General features: G+C 42.1%; 1 protein-coding gene across 1 annotated transcript in view; it reads right to left on the bottom strand.

Annotated features, from left to right (window-relative positions):
• Positions 1-3,068: 3,068 nt before the first annotated feature.
• Positions 3,069-20,328, bottom strand: part of ptpn23a (protein tyrosine phosphatase, non-receptor type 23, a) — a 31,360-nt gene continuing 14,100 nt past the window's right edge. The window contains 10 exon segments of the mRNA XM_055164288.1: positions 3,069-4,925; positions 11,191-11,304; positions 11,634-11,772; positions 13,252-13,356; positions 13,434-13,618; positions 15,607-15,979; positions 16,554-16,996; positions 16,998-18,597; positions 19,192-19,523; positions 20,041-20,195. Of these exon segments, the coding sequence (XP_055020263.1) occupies positions 4,413-4,925; positions 11,191-11,304; positions 11,634-11,772; positions 13,252-13,356; positions 13,434-13,618; positions 15,607-15,979; positions 16,554-16,996; positions 16,998-18,597; positions 19,192-19,523; positions 20,041-20,195 (3,959 nt within the window). The 3' untranslated portion in view covers positions 3,069-4,412.

The following is a 20,328-nucleotide window of genomic DNA, read 5'->3' as shown; positions in this document are numbered from 1 at the left end:
ATAAAAAGACAAAATAAACAACTAGTTAAGTCAAATTTTCATGTTGGCATCAGAATTATAGAAAAGTAAGATGAGCGTCGTGGCTTTGAATTTGGACAATTCTGAAATGTGTTAGGAAATTTCACTAAACATAAAACAAAATGGATTTTTGTGAGATTCCAGCAGAGGTGGGATCAAGTCATTGTTTTGCAAGTCTCAAGCCTTTGACCTCAAGTCCGAGTCAAGTCCCAAGTCAAATACAGGCAAGTCCAAGTCGACTCTCGAGTCACTGGCCCATAAGTCCAAGTCAAGTCCAAGTCTTCTGCTTTGAGCTTCAAGTCATTTCAAGTCTTTAAACCAAAAATGTACCAAGTATAGTTTAGGTGTTTGCAATGTATGACTTAAACTAAATTGTAATGTACTGTAAAGTGTAAATAGTCATGGTATATGAGTATTTATATAAGATGGTGCAGATTGGCAGCCTTGCTTCCGTCAGTCTGCCCCAGGGCAGCTGTGGCTACAATAGTAGTTTCCACCACCGGGTCTGGAGTGAATGAATAATGCTCTGTAAAGCGTCTTTGAATGTCCAAATAAGCCCTAGATAAAACTGATGCATTATTATTATTATGATTATTATTATTTATTATTATTATTATTATTAAGAGTTGTAGAAATGCAATTTTTTCTTTATTAAATGTCTTGACAAAAGTGCAAATCATTACAGTCAGAATAGAAAGAATTTAGATTTTAAAAGTGCTTAACAACAGTTATTTTGTCAAGTCGTCTGCACTGTACTGTATATTACTGTATTCTGAATATTACTGTAGTACATTTGAGGATACCACATCACAGTACATTCACAGTACAACACAGTTCCATCCAAAGTAACAAACAGAAGTGGGAGCGACATGTGTCAGTTTGTTCCTGTAAAATTCAGCTCTACATTTATCAACTGAAAAGAGGAAAGTATTTTCTAAAAACATATATATTTTTAGGAGAAGCATCAAGTCTTCTCAAGTCAAGTCAAGTCCCAAGTCATTGAGCTTCAAGTCCAAGTCAAGTCCCAAGTCTTTGTCTGTTTTATCAGTTAAGTCTCAAGTCCTAAAAATAGTGACTCAAGTCGTGACTTGAGTTCAAGTCACGACTTGCAAGTCCCCACCTCTGGCTTCCAGTCATGTTGTTTTTACCTCCTCAAAAACTGACCTGGAGTTGTTTTATTAAAGGATTAATTAAATATTTGAGTATATCCTTTATCTTTAATCCTTATGCTCTGTTCCACTTAAATATAAGTAAATAAAAGATGTATTAAACGTATTTATCTGAGACACGGACAGCACACGATGTTTCCATTAACTTCAACAGGAGAGATGTTTGTACATCAGTGTTCATTTCCACCTGTCGTCCCTGGGCAGGTTCATTGATTGATTGTATTTAACTGACCTTGACTATCAACTCTTCTTCCTGGAGACCTGTAACATGTTTTGGGTTGATGGAGGAAACCATCCAGACACGGAGAGAAACATGCAAACTCCACACAGAAAGGCCCAGGCGACCCGGGGATCGAACCCGTAACCTTCTTGCTGTGAGGTATGAGTGCTAGCCACTGATCTGTGAAGAGGTGAGCTCATTCACTGTAGGAATGGATGTTTGTCACAATATTTTTAAACAGTTCAACAGCTGTAATTGAATGAACGCAACATGGATTAGTTTAATGCAAAGTTTTCAGGCAAAGCAATAATATCTCCACGGAAATAATTTTGTGGCAGACTCCCTACCACATATACTGTTGTCCAAAGCAAGAAAAATGATCTGACGAAGGCTTTTTGCCAAAATGTAATTTCAAAATAACAAAAGCTTTAGGACATCGGCCATGTGAGTGTGCCATGTATTTTTTCACTGTTAGACTTCCTACTACATGACATCACACCACTGAACAGTGTTTCCTTTTGAGAGAAGAACTCTGCCTAAATATGCAGGGTTCAACATGTGTGAATGAAACAAAACACAACTCCAGGTCTGTTTGTGATGAGAAAAACATACATGCCGTGAAATGAACCCAGACGCCGTAAAAGAAAGAATGAGCTGATGGTCATAGCTTGTGTTCGATCAGCAGGCTCATATTGGCGAGTTAGAAACCATAAAAAGCTAAATCTGACAGAACAGGAGTGGACCAAGATGATGTGGGCCTATTCAGGTTTTTTCTGGACATATTCTGCTTTATCATTTCATATTTTTGAAATGTTTGGATTAGGATCTAATCAAATGATGGTTATATTTAAAGTGTCGCTGACAGGTTAGACTTCTCATTTTACTAAAACACAGTTATATTGTATTGAAGAATTAGATAAACAAAGGGTTTGCCCCAGTGTGACCAGAATATTAAAATCAAAAATTGGGACATCTCTGGTTTGGGGTGGTTGTAAAATTGTGAAACTAAAGCATACTTAAGAAAATTGTTCTACACTTCACGAATATCATGTGAGTCAGTGTAGTCACATTTTCTTTGTGTTTTGGTCATTTTTAAGCAGCTTTTCAGTATTTTACCAAAACAAGTGACAATTTATGTCTCTCTTTACTGTTGGCAGGGATCAAATTGGTCAAAAATAGGGACACTTTGGACATTTCTTGTATAAAACTGAGACAATTTAATGGTTTTGAATAAATCTGCTGGGACAGGGGACACAGGCTCAAAACTGGGACAGTCCTGGGTAAACAGGGACGTCTGCTCACCCTAGGTTTTGCCATTTTTTTAGGTTAAACATTTTACTTCATGGTTGGAAATTACATTACGTTACCTAGCAACCATGTAATACACTGGGCCAAAACTATTGTACACAGAAATTAATATTCAACAAATACGAGAAAACTGATTGCTTTTGTTGAAATAATGTTTAAAGTATCAGAAAAAACATGTTTCTTGAGTATATTTTGAACAGAATTCACCCAGTGTGATGTCATCAGTATGGAACTCTTTACTTCTTGTCATTTTCAACATATTTTTCAACTTTTCTTCACAATTTGCAATATATTTACAACAGGTATTCCACAAACTAAAAACTTAAACCATGAAACAAAGAACAATTCAAAAGTTTATATCAAAATATTATTTATTTATCAGTTAATCACAAGGCTAACAGTTAGGAGACGTACACAGACCACCAGCGTTTAAAAAAGCACGGTTTAAAGCCAGAATGTTAACGTTAAGTAAAAAGGACTCAATATTAACATGACAGTTTGATTAAGCGCGTAAAAAAAGAACTAAAGTATAATTTAAAAGTTGAACTAAAGTGAAAGAAAATCCCCGCTCTCTTGCTTTTATTTGTACAATCCATGTCTTTCTAATAAGAATAATCGCACGACTCTGAAATAATTCGCAAAGTGACAGAAACCGGTTATGGAAAGGAGTGAAGTATGTGCTCAAATTTGGATATTTGGATAAAACATAAGGCACCCAAACTGCATCCATCTACAACAGCGTGTAACCATTCCGGCCACTTCTTTTTTTTTAAGTGACCGTTCAATGAAAGTGGCTGATAGATACCCGCAATTCTTATTCGTAACGGATTAAAGAGCTGTCTTGGCAAAGCAAAATGTGCTAAAAGAACTAGAATTCAGATTAAACTTCAGAATATTTATCTTGATTTGGAAAGGTTTCATATTTCGGTTCAGCGGATTGGCGCGTTCTGAAATACGAGCGATCCGTGGCTGGAATCTTGATTTTAATAAATAAATTAATTGGAAATCCGTTCGCAATTCGTATTGGTCAGGAAAAATTCAAAATCAGATATACAGGGAAAATTTTAAGAGGGAGAATTATATGTCTGTGAATACATTTTTAGATCACCACGTTACCTTTTATCTTCTTGAAAATGCTATTTTCACCAAACAAAACATGAATTTTTAAAATTTAGTTTAGTTTTTGATGTTCTGAATCTCTGCTCCCTTTGCTCTCTATGCTAAGTCACACCCCCTTCAGAGCGCTAATGAAACTACTGCATCATTTTAGTCAAGTTTTGTATCGTGTTTTGGTGCATTTATAAAGAAGAAAGAAAGGAGCATGCGTCCCGTAGGCTTGTGGGTGGAGCCTTGTACTGACTCTCACAGCTAAAAATAAAGACAGTTCAAATAGAGCCTGAGGGAGATCGCTAAATGAATCAAACATGTGTGAATTACCTCCAAAACCGCTTTATATGTTACAACTTGGTCGAAAGTCGCATAATACGCCAATCTTCCATTGGTCTAAAATAAAAACCTGAAAGTTCTGAAAACTTTAAATCAAGATGAATATTTTGATTCCGAGTGTAAGTACGTTTGTTCCTCATGTTGATATCCGTGTGTGTAGTGTTTTACTGCGTGTGTATGCGTCGTTGGCCCACCCCTCCCTCCTCCTCTGCTTTAGTGCTTGTTCAGACTCCAGAGGGGGTCCAGGCTGCTCAGTGGGTCTCCTTCCTCTTTCGCCCTGGTCCCGTGCAGCCCCTGCCCCTCGGCCGGCTGCAGGAAGCTCTGTTTGGTGACCCTCTGCTTCCCCTTCCCCCCTCCCTCCATCGAGAACGCCTCCGGAGCCAGCGACGCCAGGAGCTCCAGGGAGGACGGGGCCGGCGCGGGGACGTCTTCGTGGCGTGTGGGGCTGCCGCCGTGCTCCGGCTCCGGCTGCGGCGACTCCAGCCCGTTGTTGTTGTCGTTGCCGCCGCCGTTGTTGTTGTTCTCGGGAGGTGAGGGCGAAGAGGGGGCTTTGACGGGGAGGTGGAGGGTGTGGACAGGGGAGGGGTGAGGTCGGGGGGCGTGCAGTTCGGGTTGGGGGACGGGGGGTGCTCGTCCGGGTCCATGGAGGAGTCTGTGGCGCTCGGGGGACGGACGCTCAGTTTGGCGATGGTGGCCTGGATGGAGCTGATGGGCAAGTCTCCGCCCATCACGATGTCCTGCTGCGACTCCTGTCTGGAGTACGGCTGCAGAATGGAGAGGGGAAAAATTAGATCAAATAATACAGATTTAATAACTAACCATAAAATAAAACTAGTGCTGTCAAGAGATTAAAACAATTGAGAGATTAATTAATTACGATCTGTAATTAATCTCTTTTAATCTCACCTAAAAATTGCAGAGAAAAGCTTCAACTTGAGGTATTTTCATTTAAATTCATTATTACATTATTTTCATACTATCATTAACGTTTTTATTTAAGTATCATCATTAATATTACTATTACTAATCTGCATAAATAAACTCAACTTTACAACATATAAACATCACCACTCTAGAGACACATCAGCCCGTTTGACATTATCATGTGTTTAATGCAGATCTGTGCAAGTCTCACAGAAACTAAACTTAAAACTGCATGGCTCATTTGCATAAACTAAGCGGAGAAAAAAAAAAAAAAACAACACTCTTGTGCTGATGTGGTTCAGCTTCTGTCAGACTAAAGGACACGACTCAGTGGAATATAGATGTTCTGTCTGTGACAGAGGATGTTGATGGTGAAGGTGAGTCTGTTCTGTGTCTGTGTCGTGATGTTTTCAGAGATCAGACGTGTGCAGGTTTATCGCAGATGCGGCGAGAACTTGAATGAAAATTACTATTCCTTGCAGGAGCGAGCGGAGCAGGACTGTACAGTGCGACTGTGTCCTAACAACACATAAAAACAGATTTTATAATAAGGCAACTCACATACAGAAACAGTAAAGTTAGAGATTAAAAATAAGATTAACGCGATTAAAAAAACAATGCGCTAAATATGACTAATTAATTAATTGCAATTAACGAGATCATGTGACACCCCTAAGTAAAATAATAAAGTATCCATCTCATTTATTTAGAATATAACACCAAGGACCACCTCAAAAAACTGGGCTTCTAAAAAACCAGGGGTGTAACAATAACCAAAATATCGTGAGATCGTATCATCAAAAGTCTCTCAATAATATCATGGGCCATCACAGTATATTGAATCATAAGTTCCTTTGTTTAAATTCATTGTTATAGTGCCGCAATAGCTCAAAAAAAACAGAGGGAACTACATTGACCATGATCCTTTGCTCCGTTTTGATATAAACTACATGAAGAAATAACAGTTCTAAGTTCTTCTAAATCTTAGTTCTTTGGATTAAGTCTTGTCAAAGCATTTTAAAGAGGAAAAAGTAACATATTCACAATTTTGTTTGTGAAACAAAATATCACAATAAATATTGTACCGTGAGATGTATATCCTGAAAATATTGTACAGAGAGATTTGGATATCGTTCCATTCCTAATGGGCCCGGTCAAGCAGAAGTAAACAGCAAGGCCAAAAATTCATCTGATATAAAAATGTATTGAACAGATACATATGTACTCTAGTTTATGAAACTGTTGACCTTTTTTCTGTACCATTTTTGGTTCTAAAATTCCATATGTTTTAAACAGACCATGTATGAAACATGGAACAAAAATTATTTCCCAAATTTCAAAGACCTGCAAATCATGTCAATAAATGGATGTATTTCATCATATCTTGTGTTATTCCATCTTTGAACTGTTGATGAAGGTACAGGATTTTAAAAAAAAAAAAAATTATTTAAAATGATAAAAATTAGCTTGGAAGGACTAACATATTTTATAGAAAGACTTTCCTTTCATTTTGAAGTTATAAAGTATTTGGAAGAAAAAAACTGACAAATTATGCAAAAAAAATTCACCTTCTACTTGTTTGTACAATTTTCCCTCCGTTACTTTTCCCTCCGTTACCATGACCTTTCTTAATAAAAAATCTCATGAGTCAAAAAGTAAGAGGTTTTTCAGCCTAATCTTGTACCATATGGTAGAAAACTATATGAAGCAAATATTCAAACCAGTTTGTTAAGGATATGGAAGTGAGAACCAAGAGTTATCACTGTTTGGATTTATTGCCCAAAAAGTGCTGCATATTTCATTCCCTCTGTTACCGACATGAGTTTTTTAATTTTTGTCAACAACTTGAAAGAATATCACAGGTTTAACTTGACCCTGTTGGAGTGTAACTCTTTCCTACATTCTGATACTTTACTTATTTCAATAGTCCCTCTAGTTTCTGAATAAGACATTTGAATGTTAAAAATCTGCCCGTTTCCCTCCGTTACCACTTGACCGGACCCTAATACTAAAACTGATAATGCATTTTATTTAAAGGCGCCTTTGAGAGCACTCAAGGACACAGTAATTAGTAAAGAAAACAGCAATTACGACACATACCGTATTTTCTGGGCTATTAGGTGCTCTGGATTATAAGACCCACTGTCATTAAATGGTCTATTTTTGAACTTTTTTTTAAAAATAAACCGCACTGGACTTTAAAGGAAACACAACAGTGTGATGGGTGAGTGGTTTTGTTTGTTTGTGGTGTTCACGGTGACTCTGGGCTTTGTTCAGTTGTGGCGTGTAGGGAGGGTGTGTCTGGGACCAACGGATTGTTGGCGTGTTCGCAGTGACTCAGTTGTTCAGTTGTGTCTAGAAGTGGCACATTGCACTCGCTTTTTCAATTCGTTTCTCTGTTCCGTTCTTCATCGGCGTGGAGTGATGAGTGTGTCTGTGGGTGTTTTTGGCTGTGCGGTCGCTGTCTGCTCTGTGTGTGTTTGTGTGTTCTGTGGGTGGTGCGGCTTTGTAGTTTACTGAAGTCGCGCTGGGACACCTGAGTGGATTTGTGTACAGGGCGCTCTGGATTGATGGGGTTAGGAGGCTTAAGAGCGCGTCTAATAGCCCGGAAAATACGGTAATTAAAAACAAACAGTACAGGACGGGTTCTAAAACATCAGGACATTAATGGGGGTGGGTTAATTTAAATAAATAGGTTTTGAGTCTGGATTTGAATGTTGGGAGTGAACCAAGATTACAGAGCTACATGACACTATACGAGGTCTAGTTCAAGATACAATCATGGGTAAGAAGGACTAAACTAAAACATAACCAGGACTAAACCAGACAAAATGATCAATATCAGCCATCAGGTTCTCTTTATTCTAAACACTCCAAATTGAAAGTTTAAAAAATATATAAATGTTTTATTTTATTTGTTATTTTAATTTGTTTTCTTTGCTACATAATTACATACATCTTGCTTCATATATTTGATGTCTTCTGTGAGTCAATCCGTGTATCATTTGTTCATTCGTTTTTCAATATAAAACCAAAAATAAGAAAACGAAAAAACAACAGTTTTCTTCATTATTTGTCTCTAAAACCAACATGAAAAAACGGATAACGATTTGTTTTTTCAGTTTTCGATTTTGTGTTTAAATGAAGAATGGAAAAAACGGATAATGACCGTTTTCTGTTTACGTGACTCCCGTGACTGCGATGCCGGACTTTTACACTGCATACGGACTGAACCAGGACTGATCCAGAGCGGGACCAGAGCAGGACCAGGGTCTGGTCCCGGTCTGGTCCCTGTTTCAGTCCTGCGCTGGTCCCTGTCTGTCCCGGTCTCAGTCCCGCTCTGGTCCCTGGTGTGGTCTCGGACCTGGATCAGTCCTGGTTCAGTCCGTATGCAGTTGGTTTTATATTGAAAAACGAATGAATGAATGAAACACGGATTCGAGTCAAATGTAAAAATTGTAAACTTGACTTATTTACATACAGTTCCTTTAAAGACGCCCTCTGTAACTTTTCTGGTAGTATATTAGGACTGTTACTAATGGGACTAAAACAAAAGGGATCAGAAAGGGACCAAACCAGTCTAACATTTATCTGTTGGTACTTTGCAGTGATGTCATGCTGGGGGTGTTCTACATGTATCTCTAATGGTGGAATGTTTAGGAGTTACCATGGTGACACAATGCATACATTAACAAACACTGTCCAAAAAAGTTTGAAGAAAAGAGGTCATTTTCAGGAGCCTGTGATCAGTGTGAGTGTTCATGGGTCTGTTCAGGAGTTTGATTTTCAACATAAAGGTGAGAGTGACTAACTGAAAAAGAAACTTCTATAACAGCACAAATCATCTCACCTGTTGTAGTTCCAGTTAAATCAGTTCTTTCTGGTCAGATTGTGTTAAAATAAAGAAGAGATTAAAGTTGAACAAAGCCTCAGACAGAGCAGAGCCTACAGTTAGCTTCACACCCAGGGAATTTTAACATCAGCTGCAAAGTGTCAATTATTGAAAATATCTCATAAATCTAAACTGGACAATCAACTTGTAACTTGTTCTAAGAGTGATAAGAGTACATCGCTGCACGTCTCTACTCCACCACATATAAAAGTACCTGCTTTGTCCACAGCTCCATGTACGTCTTTGAAACACAACATGACAAGTTTGAACACAGCCTATGAGCACTGCTCTATATAAGCTTTCTTATTCCATAGTATTTGTGTGCATAGAATAGAAATCTGTGCGTATTTGGGAAATCTGTGCATATTTGGCTGTAGTTGAGCATAAAATATATATATGTAAACTCTCAAATGAGTCCAGTCGTACATAAAATATATTGAAAAATCCCGTCTGTGAATTCGTAATCGTACTGATGAAAGCGTAATCGTAAATTTTCATTTCGTGATTGTAATTCTTGATGTCGTAACTTTTAGTTCGTGTTCTGATGGATAAAATACACACAATATATTTTATGTACGACTGGACTCATTTGAGAGTTTACAAATACTTATTTTATGCTCAACTACAGCCAAATATGCACGGATTTCCCAAATACGCACAGATTTCTATTCTATGCTCACAAATATTTTTTTAAGTTTTCTTATTCCCTAGCTCTACTCCTACCAAAAATCATCAGTACATGTAAATATCTGCAGTCTGCATCACAGACTGTATACAGAAATGGACAATGCTGACCCGCTAGCCACCGCGTTCCAAATAGGAACTGACTCTGGCTCCAATTCACTTTCTAATGAAAAAACATCACCCCTCTCTATGTAACTGCTGCTGTCAGGCTCATCAGTTTGGTTTAAAGAACTTCACACACTACAGGATTTTTTGGATCTTAAATGATTTTTAAACATGCAACAAAAAGAGCAACACCAGACACAAGGAGAATCTGATGAGATTTTAAATCTCCAATCGTGGCTGTGGAACACAGGCTGCAAAGTTTAAGCGCACCTCTCGTCAGCTGTTTCCTGTCTAGAATAGGATGACCAGACATTCGTATTTATTTAGTTAGTTGATTTTTTATTTTGAATTGATTAGTTTTATACAAGAAATGTCCTAGGTGTCACTATTTTGGACCAATCTTATCCCTGCCAATAGTAAAGAGAGGAATATGTTGTTACTTGTTTAAGTAAAATACAGAAAAACAGTCATGAATGGTTCGAGTGCAGAACTATTTTCCTTAATAACGCACTTGTTTCACAATTTTATTATTACCAACCACCACAAACCGAGGGTGTCCCAGTTTTTGAATTTGAAAATCTGGACACTCTAGTCTGCAGTAAAGCCAATCGCTTTGAGACGTTTAAGTGTTCAAAGATCAGAGCTCTGCACTTAGTTTGTTTCTAGTTTCTAAGTCAAAACTGTGTTATTATTATTTGTGAAATGTGGTGCAATATTTCAGATACATGATTTTAATGCACAGAAAATTAGAGATAAAGTCCACAGAAAGTAGAGTCACTATCTCTAATCTGCAGCTTCACCTCGAACCGTGCGCTGTGTGGATGTAAACAGACACACACGAGGAACTACTCTCACCTTTTTACTTTTAAGAACGATTCCAACTGGATAAACAGCACGGTTTTGTGGACTGGGTGTCATTATTTACAAATTCTAATGGATAATGTGGATGAGATGCTGCACTTTAAATTCACAACTCTACAAAAAGTGAGTATTAGTAAGTCTATTTTCACTATTTCCTGAGTTTTTATGTTGCACCTTTGTGTCCGTCTCTCCGTCTGACGCTCTGGTTTATTGGCTGGTGCAGTACTGTTATGATCTGACAGAGCAGCTCAGAGTCACCCTGACACCACACACACAAGGAGTGCAGTAGCTCCAAAACCACACATGAAGAAAAGTCAGGTCTCGCCTCCTCGAACTCTGGTAGAAACAAATCGCAGCCTAAAACGGGCAAATCCTCCTGTAGTGTGTGGCAGCCTTAAAATATTTGTATTAACCCTTTCTGCATGACCCTGGTTTTATTTCACTAATTTGTCCGTAACTCAAAACATGAACATTAATAACAGATAAATCAGGCCCCTTCTTTCCCTGAGGTCAGTCTATGGTGCGTTCAGAATAGCAGCGTCAGTTGTTCTTGTGTGACTCACCTTGGCGGCTGCAGCGCTGTTGGTCTTGCTGCAGGTGGCGGTTGTGATGCCGTGGCGCTGGAGGACCTGCTCGGCGTGTTTCAGAACCGCTTCGTAGCAGAACTTCAAATGCAACTGGAATGAGACGGAAAACAGAAGATATTTTTAAACTTACCACAATATAAAACATCAAAACCACAACACTACCTTTTGTTCTCTGCTGTGGTGGTTGTTTTCTAGACTTAAACATTGTACAAATTGATTTACTAGTATTATCGAAATCAAAATACCAAAAGAAAGGTGTCCTATAGTTACTTAACGTACTCAGACTCAACATGAGAAATACACAAACAGACAGGAATAAAATGAAGAGTCTAGAAAACATTGTGAAAGGTCTGTTTAGCAAAATGTGTGTGTGTGTATATGTGCTGTGTTTATGTGTACGTGTGTGTGTGTGTGTGGACCTTCTCCTGCAGCATGTTCTTCCTCTGTTGTCTCATCTTCTTCACGAGCAGAGGCAGGTCTGGGATCCCGTTTCCGGCCTCCAGCTCCTGCACGGCGGCGTACAGGAGACAGAAGGCGCCGGTCCGACCCACGCCAGAGCTGCACACAACACACACAGGGCACAGGTTAGAAAAGGAATGAACCTGTACAACTTATCACATGTTAAAAGAACTGTATATAATATTTTCAATTTTTATATTTCATAAACGTGACCTGACTGTGCCCTCAGATACAAAACAGACATGTTCAAATCAAATGTAACTTTGACTAAGAACAGTTTTAAGTCTGATTTATTCTTAATGACAAAAACATTGGACATGATATAAGTTGTTGATGTTGTAATTTGGTGTTTTGTTTCAAGATGATTACCCAATCAGAAAGCAGAATGAGCCTCACATGAGTCTCTCATTTGGGTTGCTGTTTCAATGCAGAAATCCAGCTGGTTTAAACTTAAAATGAATCTTTCAGACCAGCCAGAATGGTGCCTGTGCCGGTTCCTGCACCACTTAAAATAGTAACCAAAGTGCTCACCGCGTTCAAACCATTTAAGTGCACCCATGATGCGTCATCGACAGAGGGTGCGCATTTGCCACCAAATAAAAACAAGGCCATACGAAATCGGATGTCACAGTGAGGAAAATAACAATCAAATCATGGATCGCATCATCAACAACAGCGAGCATTTGTACTCGTACAAATCATTATTTATGTGCACCAAGCTCTGCTACAACATCTGCTGTGGAGTAGGCGGAAGCGACGCTATGCAAAGATTTAACCTTACCATACAAACATGTATATAGTAAATATTTGGTCTCCTCTGCTGACCACTGCACAATCTTCTCGTCACTTGATTTCTCCTTCATATTCCACAAACATGTTTTCTTTGTTTATTTTACCACGTGACCCGGATGATCCTGGCACCGAGATAAGGTGCGGGAACCAGTACCCGCACGGTTCTCTGTCAGCCTGAAAGCACCATCTCTGATCTGAATAGTCACTACCTAAACCCCAGCACCTGCAGCATCATGAATCAGCGCTAATGCAGCCTCTGCAGCTCAGGGAGGGAATTCTGGAGGTTCTGAGCTTTCACATGAGGCCTGTCCATAAACTGACAATGGGAATGCATACAAGGTTTTTTCCATTTGCAGGTTAAGGCATTGGCAACCAAGGCTCAGTTGTGATTGTAATCTTAAATATTAAGATGTAAGAGATACATAACAGCTCCTTTAAGTCACATGCAACTACTACCAGAAGATTTGGGGTTTAGTCCTAGCCATCACTGCATGATGTTATTGTGCCCTCAGAAACATTTCATACAGCTTGTCCAAAACCTTTACACTTTTACAACTCTTTACAAAGTTGTCTGGAACAATATCCTGTCTCCTTGGGTTCTATTGGGCATGATTGACAGGTGGATTAACCAATCAGGGAAATGCATGGTACATTTGTGTCAAAATAAAGAGATTGTGGCTAAGCTCAATGATTCACTCAGAAAGCTGCAATTTTTGTTCCCAAGTTTGAAAAAGGGGTTTGTTGGTTGTTGGTTCTTAATCAAATCTACCTTCAGACATGTCTTACCTGCAGTGCACCACCACAGGATTGTGTAAGGGCCTCTGGTGCAGGTAGTGACCATGGACCTCGTGGATGAAGCGGAGCAGGTTACTCTTACTGTCAGGAAGACCCCTAAGAGAAGAAGAGACCCCATCATTAAAACACACACACACTGCAGAGATAAGAGTGCGCGTGTGTGTGTGGCGTACAGTTGTGGCCAGGAGGTGAACTGCAGGTGCACCACCGTCCTCTTGAGGCTGTGCTCGTGGTACTGAAGGCCGATCATTCGCTCGGTGTGGGTGGGTGTGGTCTTCACCGTGCTCAGGCTCAGGGTGATGGGGCCCTGGGACAGCTGCTGCCCCCTCTCTGTGGGGAAGTAACGCAGAACTTTTCCCTGATGACAGAAGACAGAAGCAAGTGGAGGTTAGAGTCCCATATACTAATCATTTTTACTATAATCACATTTCATTTTGGTCTGGACTCCATAGAGAAAAACACTCCACAACAAGGAACCTTGGCCAGTGAGGATGTAATTTTCTGGCTGAATTAATAATCTTTTTTAGCAATATCATTTGCCAGTGGAATAAGATTGGGTGGATGGTGCACATAAGGACCTAATATAATATTATAATTTATTGATACCTAAATTAGTTTGCTCAGCACAAATGAATGTGTGGTTGTATCTTCAATTTAATGCTATCACTATTTAAAACTAATAGTGTCTATAATGTTTCTTAGGGCGTGGGGGAGATTCCGTTCCATTCCGTTATCACGTGACGCTCATAAGGGAGACCAAGACAAGATGGCAAGTCCGGCCGCAAGTGAGTTGGTCTGCACCAAAAATACTAGTACTTTTGCAATTTGCAGCATTTTAGCTTAAGGCGCACACTTGTTGTAAAACCACATGGCTCATTCGCAAAAATTATTAGCAATCTTTGTTGCAGTTCAGCTTCTGTCAAACTAAAGGACACAACTAAGTGGAATAGATGTGTTCTTTCTGCGACAGAGGACGTGCAGCTGACGATGAGTCTGTTCTGTGCGTGTATCGCGTTGGAAATGTTTCATGTGAAACTTTTCAAAGATTATAAGTCTGCAGGTTGTACGCATAGATCGTACAGCGGTGCGGCTTCGTAGCTTACCAAAGTCATACTAAAACATTTTGGTAATACTGTATACCATGGTAAAATCCTGAGAAGGTTTAACAGTATCAAAATTTGGATAGTGCCCAACCCTAGTGGATGGTCCAAAAAGCTGTGGTCTGCCTTCTGACAAACACACAAACTCACACAAACTCACACAGACACACACACAGACACACACAGACACACACACACAGACACACACAGACACACACAGACACACACACACACAGACACACACACACACACACACCAGACACACACAGACACAGTTGCATCATAGTTGCATCACAGTTGCATGCTCCCCCCACTGGGATTTGCACATTTATATTTATGTGAGCTGTTGATTTCACACACAGCAGAGCTCTGTGGTCAGCTCCTGCTGGAGGTCCCCAAAGGCACACAGAGGGACGACCGTTCAGCTGTGGCCAGTCTAAGACTTTGCCCATTGACTTACATTCAGTCACTACTTTGCCTCTGTCTTTAGTTTAAAGCAGAACTATTATGTAAAGATCCAACTCTGCCCAGAGAGTGCGCCCCACTCCTGCAGTGTATATCCTTTTCTTTTATGCAAATGATATCTTATCAAACATAACAATTTTATTTACAAGGAAAATATTTTCCCAAATTTTTTTGAGAATGTAATCTTTGTTAAATCAGTGTATAATTAGAACAAATCAGTTCGTTAATTTCCTTTGGTCAATTTGCATAATCATGAAACATGTTACAATGATTCATGAATAACACAAAAATAACACATAACTAGAACTAGGGGTGTGCAAAAATATCAAAATATCGTATAATTTAATGTGATGATACAGTATCGATATCGTGGATTATCATATAGTATTTTTTCGTATATTATGCTAAATTATTTAGTTTCAGAGCTACAGTTTTGCTCATTTGACACATTTGACATTTTCACTGTTTTGATGAGTAAAATGTTTGTGTTTCATATGAATTTTGCACAAGAGTGGTTGAACTTCTTTAACTTTTAACATCACAGGCATGATTTAGTTATTATTTTTTTAGTGAACCGTATCGAATCGATTTGAAATGTATCGTATGAAATCAAAAGTGCACTGTATCAAGGTAGGTATCGTATCGTGGCCTATGTATTGAGATATGTATCGTATCGGCAGCTTCTTAATGCTTCCCAGCCCTACACATAACACACACAGTTATTCTACAGTCCCCAGTCAAAAACAAACACACAGATACTTAAGTCTCCAGGCTCCCTCACCTTCTCCAGCTCCTGCTCAGACACCAGCATCACTATGAGTGACACTTTCTGCTCATACACCATGAGCCAGAAGTCTGCGGCGGTGCCCGTGAGGGGGGCCTGGGTGGCGATGATGCGTGGGCAATAGGGGGACAGCTCCTCCACCAGGCTGGCGTTAATGTAGTCGTCTTTGCCCGACTGCAGCAACACCCTGTTGGCGTCGTAGGGCATGACGTCCTGGTGGCGGTTCTTCATGGTGTAGCAGCGGGCGATGGCGATGGACAGCTGCCGCGCGTCCTTCTCCTGCTGCTCCTGGAGTTCCTTCCAGCGAGCGTCCAGCACAGACATGCCCCCCTCAGTGTCCGAGGGCAACTCCAGAGAGTCCACCTGGGACCTGAAGGGAGAGGCAGGTTTATTTATATAAAGCAGTTTGTACATGAAGTCATTCAAAACGCTTTACACAATAAGAAAAACATTTAAGAAGGAGGAGGTTTAACTGCTAAAATCAGTCTGTGAAGAGAAGTGGACAAAAAAATTTAATTACGAACAAAATAGCTAAATAAAAACACCAGGATCATGTAAAGCGGGTTAATGTTTTAAGAAGAAAATGATCAGGCTACTGCAGCACAGAGACAGGAGTGACATTTTATCAATGTAAAGTCAATTGGAACCAGAGTCAATGGAGCCTGAAGCGTGTCCATGCTCACTTTCTATGTGGAACACAGTGGTTAAAGGCGACAGATATTCAAGTTTATTTGCTTAAATTAAGGATTGTATGCTCCTGCGTTTCACTCCTACTAAAGAGAGAGCCTTTGAATGATTAATTCCTATTTATTCCTTTGGACAATTTTCAGCTTTCAACAAAATTCCCTAAATCAGGCTCGAGACAGAGACTGGACGTGACTGTTAATGTTGTCTCTTTGTTTCTGTGCACTAAAGACAAAAACGTGAGTCTGATGTGAGATTACCTGAAGCGTTCCAGTTCACTGTAAAGGCGGGACACTCTCTCTGGAGCCTGGTAGGGGTCCCCCTGGATGACGAGGACCCCCTGGGAGTTCTTCTTGCGCCTCTCTCCGTCCTGAGGGTCGGCTTTGGTGGGCTGGAGCACGTTGGTGGGAGTCTTGGTTCCTCCGTGTTGACTTTCAGGACTTGATGAGAGCAGGTCATCTGTACTGGAGTTCTGCCGCTGAAAGAGCGAAGTGGAGGGCGAGACCGCGGAGGGAGAGGGGAGGGTGGGGTTAGGGGGTGCTCCCGGGGTGCTGGGGGGTCTGGGCTGGGGGGTGAGGGCCAGAGGGGCGGGCGAGGGGGGAGCCGGGGAGGGTGATGGGGAAGGAGACGGGCCCAGGGCATTGGGTGGCACTGGGGGAGCTCCCGGTGTGGGCTGGATCATGTGTGGGACGGGCGGGATGTGTGTCGGGGCCAGAGGAGGGGGCAGGCTGAGGGGCAGGGGAGGGTCCACTGGTGCCCGGGCCGGGGGGGTACATGGTCGGGGCAGCGGGGTGGCCCATTGGGAGAGCCGGTTGTTGTGAAGGGGCTGGTTGTGGAGCTAAAGGTTGCTGGGGCATGACTGGTGGTGCCCCAGGATAGACCCCACTGTGCCCAGGTGGGGGTTGGTGCACTGGGGGCATGTGGGGAGGGGGACCCCTGGGCACATGCACCTGAGGACCTGGGACCATGTGGGCTTGGGACACAGGAGGGAGCTGTGGGGGCAGCTGAGGGGGGAGCTGTGGGCGTAGGGAGGGGTGGAGCGGTTGGCTCACTGGGGGCATATAGTTCTGAGAGACGGGGGGCATTGCCTGACTTGTGGGGGGCACATTTGGGGCAAGTGGCATCTGGGCGTGTGGGGGCACATGCGGACCCATGTGCTGCTGCTGGGGGAGCAGGTGTGGAGCCGGGGGTCCTGGAGCCATGTGCTGATTAGCGTGGTGCATGTAGTGCTGAGATGTGGGCGGGGCTGGCTGTGATGTGGGGGGCATTTGTGGAGGGGGCACCTGTCCGGGTCTTGGCATCATATGAGCAGCCTGTTGGGGCATATACCCCTGTGGGGTAGGGTAGCCTTGAGGTGGATACCCGTTCTGTTGAGGGGTAAATGTCTGCTGATAGTGTGGGGGCATACCGGGCTGTGGGGGCATGTACCCATGAGGGTAAGGCTGGGGGGCAGGGGCGTGGGGCCCCGGGTACACCTGAGCCGGGGGGAACTGCTTTGGTTGTTGCTGTTGTTGCTGTGGGAGTGCAGGTGGCAGTGCAGGTGCCTGTCCAGGGGCTGGCATGGGCATCCCTGGCTGGGACATGTACTGTGGGTACCCCCCCATGTGAGGGGGCATAGTGTAACCTGTGGAAGCTGGAGGGGGCACAGCGGGACGTGGCGTGGGGGCGTAGCTGGGGATGGGAGCTTGGATAGTGTTCACTGTGGTGGTGGAGGGCCGCACTGGCGTGGGCACCACTGTGGAAGAGGGGGGTCCTTGGGGAGGGGGTCCAGGATATCTGGGAACTGCAGCCTGTGGAGGCATTTGTGGAGGGGGCATATGAGCAGGGGGCATCTGTGGAGGCGGCATTTGTGGACGGGACATCTGAGGAGGGGGTATTTGTGGGCGCATGTGTGGGGCCATCTGAGGCACAGGTCTGTGTGGGAGGGGGCCCTGGGTGCCAGGGAGAGAGCCAGATGTGGGGAACTGTGCGATGCGGGCGAGGAGCTCTGGGGGGGGCAGGTTGGCGGGGAAACGGGGCAGAGCAGCAGGGGATGCTCCAGGCCAGGGCAGAGAGGTGCTGGTGCCAGGGGGCAGGAAGGCCTCAGGGCCGGGCACACGGGGGGCTCCGGGGGCCAAAGCGCTCATGTCAGGGGGCAGACTCCGCAGCTCTTCAGGCAGGTCGCCCCCTAGAGCCAAAATGGCAGCACTGAGCTGTGCCAGCTCCGCGTCCTCCAGACTGGAGCAGGCAGAGTCTGCGTCAGGGGCCTTGGGCTGCAGGGACGGTTTGGCAGCTGTGGGCCGAGCCGGGGGCTTCTTCTGATCTCTGAAAACAACGGGGCAAGAATTAGAGAGTGCATCATTTTGATGATTAAAATGAGTGTGTTTCATATGAACTTTGCAGAGGCAGTGGTTTACCAAAGACTTAGTATCACAGCCATGATTTAGCCTCTATTTTTTATTGAACCGTAGTGAATTGAGTTAAAATATATCAACGTATTGAATTGTATCAAACTGATATTGAGATATGCACGGTACCACGGCCTGTGTATTCAGGTATGCATGTACCTGCAACTTCTTAATTAGGGCTGGAAACACAGGGTCCATAGCTCATGCTATAATTTTATCTTCATGTCAATAGATGCTATAATAAATATATAACACACATGATATTCTATAAACTTTTTAAAAACAGTATGTTTTGTTAAACCACTAAATGTGCAAGTCAGTACTGAATAAAACTGTTGTAACCATTAAAACAGTGACTATACCAAGTCTGTTGCATGAACAAGTTTCCTTTCTCTGACCAAATATCGAAATTATAGCACTGTCACAAAATAATTTAGTAAAAAAAAAAAACAAAAAAAAACAAAACTCCACATTCTAATTTAAAATACTTTTTGTCTGTTGTTGTACACACCTGTCCAGTATGGGCTTCCTCTCCTCTGCCCTGGTCTGACACAGAGCCTTGGCCCTCTCCAGCAGACGAGATGCTTTGGTCTCCAGATCGTCGTAGAAGTCCTTTCCCTCCTGAGACTTCTTCATCAGATCTTCATAGGCCTCGTAGGAGCCCACCAGCCCCTGCACCGTGCTGTTCCACTGCTGCTCGGTCTGACTCAGGCCTTTGCGCACAGAGGCGTACTGCACGTTTGCTTCAGTGAGGGCCTTCAGTATGTTCTCCTGAGCGGCCAGGTTCTGATCAATGTAAACTTTTAACTGCTCATATTTCTTTAGCTGCTCCTCAAAAACCCGCTGTGGACAGAAGATCACACCTCATCAAGATCTCATGATATTTGTTCATATTTTTAAATATGTATCTAATATCTCATTTTCTGATTTTTTTTTTTCCTGATATATTTCACTCTATGTGTCATAAGTTTACATAATATATGGGTTTGACTTTCTGTAATGAGTGACAAAAAATGTTGAACTTTTTCATGATATTCTAATTATTTGTGATGGACTGTTACACTGTGCAACTTTTCTGGTGGAGGGTCCATTACCTGCTTGTGTCCATGGAGATGTTATTGCTTTGCCAGGAATGTTCCATGGTATGACATTAACCATATCCATCCAGCATTTATTCATTAGGGGCATTTCTATTGCTTAAAAATACAATCATTCCTTCTGTGAGGGGGGACTCTACAGATCAGATAGATAATCTATACTGTGGAAAACAAGAATATTTCCATGGAGACAAGCAGGTGACAGACCCTTCAACTAAAAATGTTATGCCGTGCACCTTTAACCATCTAAAACAGGTCCATACCTTCATATCTGCCCTCTCTGTGGTCACCAGGGTGGATGTGATGTCGTCCTGTTGGATCAGGTCTCGTAGCTGCTTTTCAAAGGAGCTTCTCTGGTCCCTCATCTCCTGCACTTTCCCCAGGATTCGTTTCATCGTCTGCAGTCCAGCCACCTCCTCTGCAAAAGACAACAGAGTCAATGAAGACTTCACAGAAAACTACTACACAGACTAGAGACAAAATGCAAATGGTAAATGAACACCCTTGATTTTGACAGCATTAAGTACAGTGATGGAACACAAAACACATGT

The sequence above is a fragment of the Boleophthalmus pectinirostris genome, unplaced genomic scaffold (assembly GCF_026225935.1).
Source record: "Boleophthalmus pectinirostris isolate CB_2022bp ecotype Guang Dong unplaced genomic scaffold, ASM2622593v1 HiC_scaffold_6, whole genome shotgun sequence".
Lineage (NCBI taxonomy): Eukaryota > Metazoa > Chordata > Actinopteri > Gobiiformes > Gobiidae > Boleophthalmus > Boleophthalmus pectinirostris.
The sequence above is the reverse complement of the archived record's forward strand: the minus strand, read 5'-3'. Positions and strand labels throughout refer to the sequence as shown.